Source organism: Salvelinus sp. IW2-2015, unplaced genomic scaffold, assembly GCF_002910315.2.
Source record: "Salvelinus sp. IW2-2015 unplaced genomic scaffold, ASM291031v2 Un_scaffold1213, whole genome shotgun sequence".
Lineage (NCBI taxonomy): Eukaryota > Metazoa > Chordata > Actinopteri > Salmoniformes > Salmonidae > Salvelinus > Salvelinus sp. IW2-2015.
In genome coordinates, this window is record NW_019942781.1 from 273,331 (window position 1) to 283,517 (window position 10,187).

Below are 10,187 nucleotides of genomic sequence, written 5' to 3' on the forward strand. Positions count from 1 at the left end.
TGTTTGGAAATGTAGGACAATGTACTTTTTTGAGGATGGTAAAATGGGCTGTGTTAGATTTGTTCAAAATTTTCATCAAATAGAGGCGAATGACCCCCACTCCTCAGTTTAAACAAAGAAAACAGTACATTGGCTGGATGTTCTGTTTGGGTTTAGGACATACTCCAACAGCCTGCCAACATGGTAAAATGGCCCTGGTACTTGAACAATCTACCAGACAGCAGAACTCAAATTGAATCTCACTGCATCAATGGCTTTCTGTCCAGAAAGCTGTAGTAGGACTTCTCTAAGTAACTGTTATACCTTTGGTTGGAATACCTACTGCACTGACAACAACACAGAGAACATGCTATGCACACACAATCAACTGTAGATGGATGCTGTGTTGCATCCATAGATGAATACATTTTACAACATCAAAGACATGTCACAATTTCCATTTGAATCTAAATGGCTAAGTAAGACAAGGCAGTGAAAGTTGTGTTACAGAGGACATGGGACACGTTTTTAAGAGTGCCAGACTCCTCATTTAATCATGGACTGGGCGGGCAATCATCCACATCGTAACCTGTGGGAGCAGGCAGTGCCATGAAGAATAAAATCACAAAAACTGTGATCCCATTTCAGTTCACCAGCTCAGTCTCTTGATTTGTGTAGATTTTGACATGTTAATCTCATTTACATTGTTGTTTTCCCTCTAGAAAAATCGTACTTAATCACCTCACAATCTTGCTAACAAAGCTTGAGATTACAATTTACATTGCATTCTCAATGAATCACTCCGGCTCATATTACGTGATTGTTCTAGGCACTAAGATGGCTCTGAAGTTCCTGAGGAAGAAAACAACCAAACTGAAGAGCTTCTTAAGGGAGTACAGCATCTCTCTCTACCTGTCTCCCTGCCCCTTTATCATCAACATGTTCGGCATTGCCTTTGAGACAGARGACTACTACGTCTTCGCTCAGGAGTATGCCCTGGCAGGAGACCTCTTCGACGTCATTCCCCCTCAGGTGAGATGAACAGAGATGTATTCATCTGCTGTTACAATAGAAGGCGCTCAACATAATGTCTGAAATATGAATAACATAAAAGCTATTTTATTTCCAGSTGAAMGATAATGTARAGATTTMACATGAMAAATGTTCATGTSTAAAATGAATGTGAGATATTGMTGCTGTATATCTATTTTTAGAAAAAGCTCAGATAGCAACATAATCCAAGTCATTATCTAACCACCCGTCATCCATTGAAGACTATTTATAYAAAMMTATTTTCTATAACTAATGTAATACCTGATAACCCCTAGTCAACATGCACAGTMGAGAGTTACATAAAATCCTTGGCTTATGGCCAAACACACATTCTCATGGACGGCTTAAATCTTTTACTTGCTGGTGGATTGTTTGACCTCAGTGTGTACTCGTCTCTGTTTAGGTGGGTCTTCCAGAGACMGTGGCTAAGCGTTGTGTCCACCAGGTGGCCATCGCCCTGGACTACCTGCACTGTAAGAAGCTAGTCCACCGGGACATCAAGCCTGAGAACATCCTRATCTTTGACAAAGAGTGCCGTAAGGTCAAGCTGTCAGACTTCGGCATGACACGGCYTGCCGGTTCCCCAGTGAAGCGTGTCAGCGGAACCATCCCGTACACAGCACCGGAGTTGTGCGATGCCTCGCAGCACGAGGGCTTCTGCGTGGACTACAGCACTGACGTGTGGGCCTTCGGTGTCCTCCTCTTCTGCATGCTCACCGGCAACTTCCCCTGGGAGAAGGCCCTGCCGTCCGACGCCTTCTACCAGGAGTTTGTGCGCTGGCAGCGGCGCCGGACGGGCACCGTGCCCTCTCAGTGGCGGCGCTTCACAGACGAGGGGCTGCGCATGTTCCGCAGGCTCCTGTCCATTGAGCAGGAGCGCCGCTGCTCCGTTAAGGAGGTTTTCAGCTACTTCAACCACCACTGGATGCTGGACAATGAGCCAGGTAGCAGCAGCGTTGCAGGAGGAGGGTCAGTGGGCAGTGGGCCCCAGGTGGAGCTCAGCTCGTCGTCATCTGAAGAGGATGTACTGGTGGACAGGCTAAAGCAGCAGAGCCTGATAGAGCCCATGGGCGGACACTACTCCTCCACCGGCTCCCCCTCCTCCACCAGCAGCTACGAACGTGTCTCCCGTGACAATGGAGGGGCTGGACGCATCTTGGTGGCCACGCCCATTGAAATTTGTGTGTAGAGATTGGCTATGTGCACACACATACACACACTGTATAAACACTAACATATGAAGGTCAAATAACAGAGTACGATCTTCCTGGTCAAAGTAAGTGGTGGGAGAACAGCCTGGTCTCATAGACTAAAAGTAACATAGTAAATGTAAATCCTCGACACTGAAATTATTATGATATGTTACTTTTTGTATGGTTATATAAGACAGATGGTTACTTAAGGCAAAAACGAAAGTAGGGTGGTTGGTCGGGCGTATAACTCGAATGTCTAGCAACCCAAAGGTTGCACATTTAAATCTCATCACGGATAACTCTAGCAACTTTTCAACTACTTACTAGTTTTTAGCTAATTACCATGTTAGCTAACCCTTTCCCTTCCCCTAACCCTAACCTTAACTCTTTTAGCTAACCCTTCCCCTGACCCCTAGCCCTAACCCCCAGCCTACCTAACGTTAGCCAGGTAGCTAAAGTTAGCCACCTAGATAGAATTCGTAACATATAGTACGTTTTGCAAATTCGTAACATATAGTACGTTTAGAAAATTTGTCATATATAATACGAAATGTCATTCGTTATATAGCATATGAAATGGGTGATGGACATCCACAAATTATACATACCCAATTTGTAAGTCGCTCTGGATAAGAGCGTCTGCTAAATGACTTAAATGTAAATGTATACCATACAAAACGAAACGTAGCATATCACGCTAAATGGAGTGTCACGGATTTATGTACAGAGTAATACGAAATGCTCTGAGACCAGGTTGGGGAGAAAGGAAGATGAGGAAAAATGATGGTTGGTGCTCGAAGGAGGTGGTTGTTTCACTATAGATTCTGACAAACATTCCTATTGACGATTAACTCTGAGGGAATGACAAAAGACAATCACAACCAGTACTGATTACTGAACAGATGTGTGGGCGTCTGCATGCATTTATTGATGTATTGTACTGTAGCCATATTCAGACTAAAATGTACAACAAGATCGGACAGAGACAACAAACATGTGAAGGACAAAACAAGAGTTTACAGAATAGCAACATAATGTCCTAGTAAGTTGTATTGGAGCTCACCAGATCCTATCGTAAAGCAATATGTTCAAGCAACTTCTCTGCAAAAATGACTTCTCTGATAAATGGCTCATGGAATAATGGAAGAAATTAAACAATTTTGAATCTGCTGTAATTGCATCAGTAAAAGATAATTGGAGAGTGTAAAAGTTGGCTGTCATTGTGACTTTTACCATAGTGCAATGTGAACCAATGGTACTACGGTGTGTCTGTATTGTATACCCTTATGTTCTGTGGGTATAATAGCTTTATGTAATGTCGTTTTTGTTAATATTATTTATTTGAGTCCTTGATTTCTGAACATATATTTTTGCTATTTATTTTATAAAGTAGCATTAGAGATTTGACTTTTTTGATACTTTACATTTGCCAATGTTTTACATTTGCCAATTTAAGCAGCCATTTTGAAAAGGGAAACTGCATTTGACCTTCCCCCATATTAATGTCATATAATCCCATGGAACTGCTTTTCATCTCCTGTGAATGGATTATGTTGATGTTGGCCATTACCTCTTTAGCAGTAGCTATAGTGCATTATTATGTCAGTCAGAGTGTTTAGTTCACCTTCTCTTGTCTGCGTGCTATGCCTGCTAGGCCTGGTACACCATGACAGTAATGCAGTAATGGATAAGAACACCGACTTTACGTGATAGCCTGCAGTATACATAACCATTAGAAGCTTAACGCTACTATGGTTTTACTTTAGTTTATTGACTGTTGTGTCATGGTGACATGAGGACGAAATGTCCATGTTTAATGTAAAGCATAAAGTTGTTTCATTTGGAGTTTTCTCAGGTATCCTCTTTATAATGTATTATACCATATGGGGGAAAAAAAACTGTTATAAGACTATGATAGTATATGGCCAATACACACCATATACATCCTCTTTTGGGATTAATTTAAAAGCTCCAGCTGAGCCTAAATGTTCTGTGGGCATGTCGTACCATAACAAATTAGTTATCTTTTAGCTTTTAACTGTAGGTGAAAGGGCAGAATCCTAAAAATGAATTTCCTTYACTGGTCTTTTATTTTATACATTAGTTTGGCAAATTTGTACATGCAGATGTCAGATGAAAGCATCAAAGGATGAATGGATGAGCATTTTTTAAATTGCATGGTTAATAAAGAAAACATGTGTGAAATCAGATCGTACAGTAATTGTGCAAGTGAAAAATATGTGCAAAAAAATAGTTGTATAGTGAAATTTTGCTGTGGCACAAATTTGCATAATTTGATATTGTTCTCAAAATAAAAAAAATCTAGGGGCTGCAAATTAGCAAAAAAGAAATTGTTCCCATGTATTTGACGTGCTATATTCTGTATAGCGCTTCCTCACAAGAATCACAGACGATAGTAGTGGGGACTATGGGATACTACTAAACATGTCCTCAAGTACGTTGGATGTGGACTTGAATTATTTGTTTTATTTTGTGTGACTACTTTAAAAGGGAAAACATTTTCAAAAGCTGGAAAACAGGGATGGGATAACTGATAATAATGTCCACCATGGAAACATCTGAAATACATGAGGCATTTGGGAGAAATGCAACAACGGTTCATTTTAGAATAGACTCTACTCTCTCTGTGTGTTTTGTGTTCAGAAATGTTTGCATTGAATCATATTGCTCGGAGGAAACGCTGTTGATAAATCTCTAGGGTTGAAAAGTTGAAGTATTTATTTTTCTGCCACTGAAAAATACTATTGTCATGTAAACAGAGGCAAACACACCTGCCGGCCCTATTTCCCCCTCTTGCCACACCCACCACCCCCTCAGGAAACACACTGGGCCCATTTCCCCCTCTAGCCGCACCCACCACCACCTCGAGAAACCACTGGCCCTATTTCCCCCTCTGGCCGCACCCACACCCCCTCCAGCAAACCCCACACTGGGCCCTATTTCCCCTCTGCCGCACCCACCACCCCCTTCCAGAAACACACTGGCCCTATTTCCCCTCTGGCCGCACCCACCACCCCTCAGAAACACACTGGCCCTATCTTCCCCCTCTGCCACACCCACCCCCCCTCAGAAACACACTGGGCCCTATTTCCCCCTCTGCCACACCCACCACCCCCTCAGGAAACACACTGGCCCTATTTCCCCCTCATGCCACACCCACCACCCCCCTTCAGAAACACACTGGGCCCTATTTCCCCCTCTGCCGCACCCACCACCCCCTCAGAAACAACACTGGCCCTATTTCCCCCTCTGCCCACCCACAAACCCCCTCAGAAACACACTGGGGCCCTATTTTCCCCTCTGCCCACCCACCCAACCCCCTCAGAAAACACACTGGGCCCTATTCCCCTCTGCCACACCCACCACCCCCTCAGAACACACTGGGGCCCTATTTCCCCCTCTGCCACACCCACCACCCCTCAGAAACCACAACGGGCCCTTATTTCCCCCTCTGGCCACACCCACCCACCCCTCAGAAAACACACTGGCGCCCTATTTCCCCCCTCTGCCGCACCCACAACCCCCTCAGAAAGCCACACTTGGGCCCTATTTCCCCCTCTGCCACACCCCACCACCCCTCAGAAACACACTGGCCCTAAAATTTCCCCCTATGCCACAACCCACCACCCCCTCAGAAACACACTGGGCCCCTATGTTCCCCCTCGCCACACCACCACCCCTCAGGAAACACACTAGACTGAAAGAAATTCAGCACTTTTTTGTCTTTAAATAAACATCAATGCATTTTGAAAGCAGCAGTCCAGTTCTGTTGCCTCTCAGCTGCTGATATATTCTCATGAGTAGATATTTCATAAATCTGTTATTTATGTGTTTTGTTATTAGTAATGTTATGGGATTTCCTTGTCTTTCTGTGCCGTGTAATTTTATCACGCTGCCGTGTTGTGGAGTTTGTCTGTAGAACATGCGCTGCTAGAACTCGTCTCTTATTCWGTCCATCCAATAGAACGCTGTCTTCCCTAAACTTTCCTCTCCTTTCATTCAAAATGAAATAAAGCAATCTGAAATGAAGCTTGAATCTGTTGTGTGGCTTTGAAGTGTGTGGTGCCTGTGAGGCTGCAGCATGGCTGGCTGGTGGCAACAGAAAGGAGATGTGCTACTAGACTAGATCACGGTGGAAACGACCACTCTGTATTTTGTTGAAAGTATAATTAATCTGGATGAATCYTGGTTCTGGTGTTTATTTAAAAGGTATTTTAGAGAGCCCACTCAATGACGCCCCACTCAATTCTGAAACCACTGATGCATTATTTCTGCTCAGTTGTGATATACAGTAAAGTGATTCTATCCAAAACAGGGCTGGTCTGTATTATACAATCCCAGATGGGTTTTTGGTAAATGTGACCCAGGATTTCTAGTTAAACCACGTTAAACCCTCACTACTAACCAATAACTACTTGCCAAAGGTTTATGTAGTCTAATAATGTAGAGTGTAGTTTGGAGACTACTGGCCACAAAATGTTGCTAGCTCATTTGAAAAATATATATATATTTGATTTTCTTCTCCCCAATTTCTATCTTGTCTCATCGTTGCAACWCCCCAACGGGCTCGGGAGGCGAAGGTCGAGTCGTGCGTCCTCCGAAACATGACCCACCAAACTGTGCTTCTTAACACCCGCCCACTTAACCCGGAAGTCAGCTGCACCAATGGTGCCTGAGGAAACACTGTTCACCTGACAACCGAGGTCAGCCTGCAGGCGCCCGGCCCACCACAAGGAGTCGCTAGAGCGTGATGTGCCAAGTAAAGCCCCCCCAGCCAAACCCTCCCCTAACCCAATTGTGCACCGCCCTATGGGACTCCCGATCACGGRCGGTTGTGATACAGCCCGGGATCAAACCTGGGTCTGTTGTGACYCCTCTAGCACTGTGATGCWGTGCTTTAGACCGCTGCGCCACTCGGGAGGCCTGAAAAATATTTTTATATTCTTTCTGGGGCCTACACTGTGTATCACAATGATGAAGCGTGTGGAGATAATGAGAAGGGGTGAGTGAATAGGGTGAGCATCAGTGCTTGAGACAACCAGTACCAGGGCAGGCCTGTGGATCTGCTTGGATGCAGCACAGCAGGGAAACCAACAGCTCACCCTGGCCAAGGCAGTGCTGCTGCTGCTGGAGTGGAAATCATCAGGACTGCATGTTCAGCATAGCAATTACTATAGAGCACTGCACTGCACACCTCACTGCCTCTCCACTCCACTGTCATGTTTACTGTCTCTACTGTAGCTGTGGCTAGCAGGGGGAGAGCGGCTGGGAGGATAACGGTTTGATACATCCTTAAATACTATCTGAATGTTACTTCTAATGAAAANTCTACTGTAGCTGTGGCTAGCAGGGGGAGAGCGGCTGGGAGGATAACGGTTTGATACATCCTTAAATACTATCTGAATGTTACTTCTAATGAAAAGAATACAATGATGTTCAGTCTCCTTAGCTAATCATGCACACAGAGTGTAAGACCACAGAGATGACCTGTACAGATGACCTGTACGGATTTTAATTGAATTACACTGTTGCAGGAAAACCTGTGGTGTATTCAAGGTTTAAAAAGGCTTCTGAAGTTTGTAATTTCCATTTTGAAATTTCAGACATGATTTTGTGTATCAACACCGACAAAAATGTCCATTAGTTATAATCCACATAATAATTCCCATTTCCTGTTACTGCAGGATTGTTTTCCTGCTGTAGCAAACTGGCTCAAATGAAGATTTGACATCTTTAGGTGTGAATAAAAAGAGTATGATACTGTATCCAACTCTGAGGGATATTAAACTGGCCACAGTGTGCCTGTTAAGCCTGTGTGGAAGAGCCTTTATAAGAGCCTTGAGCAAGTGTGTAAGAGCGTGTGAACTCATTGCCAAGTAGAGAGAGGAATGGCTTACAGGTCTAGTGGAACTGTACATTTAATCTCCAAGTCCTGGAGGTTGGAAAACCTTGAGGGGTAAACATGCAGGAGGCTTTTCACATCCACAAGACTATATTGTTGGGAGAAAGTCCTCTACATGTAGACATCTCAAATCAAATCAAATCWAAAATCAAATCACAGTTTTGCAGAAGTTATTGCAGATGCAGCAAAATACTTATGATTCTAGTTCCAACAGTGCAGCAATATCTGCCAATACCAATAGACACATAATCCCCAAAAATTATTTTCGTTGTCTTTGTTGTTATGAATCCATTGCCCATCCTTAAATTCTCATCTATACTTCAGAATCAAATAGTTGCTCGTCTTGATTGTTGACCAATGACCAATCAACGGTATCGGGTCGCGCATATGATGAGATTATGAGTGACCAGCAATGGCATTGTGCTGCTGTGCTGAGCTGCTGAGATAGTGGGAGGGATTGTGATCGAATGAGCCTGTCAGAGTCCTGGGAGCTGAGATAACACTGCGCCCAGAGCTAAGGCTGCTGCATGCACTGAGAGAGAGAGAGAGAAAGAGTGAGTGAGAATGAGATGGAGAGAGCGGGAGAGAGAGGAGAGAGAAAGYGAGGGAGAGAGATGGAGAAAGAGAGTGAAAGAGTGAGAGAAGTGTGGGCCTTAGGCATAAACATTATAATGAGACAATTTAGCGTGACAGAGCTCTCCCTGTCTCTCTTAACTTAATCTCTAAGATAAACAAGCGATTATTTATCTTAGATACAGCTAAAACGCTCGTCCTAACAAAACACTTGCTANGAGGGAGAGAGATGGAGAAAGAGAGTGAAAGAGTGAGAGAAGTGTGGGCCTTAGGCATAAACATTATAATGAGACAATTTAGCGTGACAGAGCTCTCCCTGTCTCTCTTAACTTAATCTCTAAGATAAACAAGCGATTATTTATCTTAGATACAGCTAAAACGCTCGTCCTAACAAAACACTTGCTACAGAGTTAAATGATAGCTCTCATAGGTCACTCCGTTCACTGAAATGGCCCAAAGTCAAACAAGGTTAGCAATTATGAGGCTGGCATTTTGCTGTGTTTACAACTTACACCTACGTTAAATACATTTTTCTTATACCCAGTTAACATTTGAAAAGGCTTTTATAGTGGAACTGCCCTAGTTACAGCACTATCTGATGAGTTGTACTGTGTTTACAACCTACGCCTGCGTTATATTAATATCTCTTATACCCGGTCACAGCATTAACTGATGTGTCAACTTGTTGGATTCCACACATTGGTGATAGAGGACAGGGGTTGGGGAAATACTTACAGTAGGGTACTGTAGGAAAAATTTGAAATGTCATGGTATTTATGCAAGAAGCATTATTTCCACTGTCATAATGACTGAAATATAACCCACATTATGTTGGATGATGCAAGTGTTTCATAATTGTCCAATGAGGCATAATACATGTTTGGMATTTTCCACCAAACTCTTCAGCATCTGTCATCCTCAGACAGATATCCAGCATCATCAGTCACCTACAGGTGTAGGATCTTAATTTGATCTATATTGTCACAAGAAAATAATCTAGCCAAAAGTATGCTACATGAAAAGTGCTGCTGTTATTATACGTTAATACCTTCGGAAAAGTATTCAAACCTCTTGACTTTTTTCACATTTTGTTGCGTTACAGCTTTATTCTAAAATGTATAAAATAGTCTACACACAATAGCCCATAATGACGAAGCAAAAAAATTGTATTGACATTTTTGCAAACGTATTAAAAGTAAAAATACTGAAATATCAAATGTACATAATTATTCAGACCCTTTACTCACTACTTTGTTGAAGAACCTTTGCCAGCGATTACAGCATTGAGTCTTCTTGGGTATGATGCTACAAGCTTGGCACACCCATATTTGGGGAGTTTCTCCCTTTTTTCTCTGCAGATTATCTCAAGCTCTGTCAGGTTGGATGGGGAGCTTTACTGCACAGCTATTTTCAGGTCTCTACAAAGATGTTCGATTGGGTTCAAGTCCGGGCTCTGGCTGGGCCAC

The 10,187-nt window shown here is 43.2% G+C and overlaps 1 protein-coding gene across 1 annotated transcript; it reads left to right on the plus strand.

The window, feature by feature from the left end:
- The first annotated feature begins 810 nt into the window (after positions 1 to 810).
- On the plus strand, positions 811 to 4,433 carry LOC112070066 (serine/threonine-protein kinase SBK1-like). The gene is made up of 2 exons (XM_024137473.2): positions 811 to 1,011; positions 1,436 to 4,433. Exons 1-2 carry the CDS (start codon positions 817 to 819, stop codon positions 2,219 to 2,221), a joined length of 981 nt encoding a protein of 326 aa, XP_023993241.2. The 5' UTR covers positions 811 to 816; the 3' UTR covers positions 2,222 to 4,433.
- Positions 4,434 to 10,187: the final 5,754 nt, after the last annotated feature.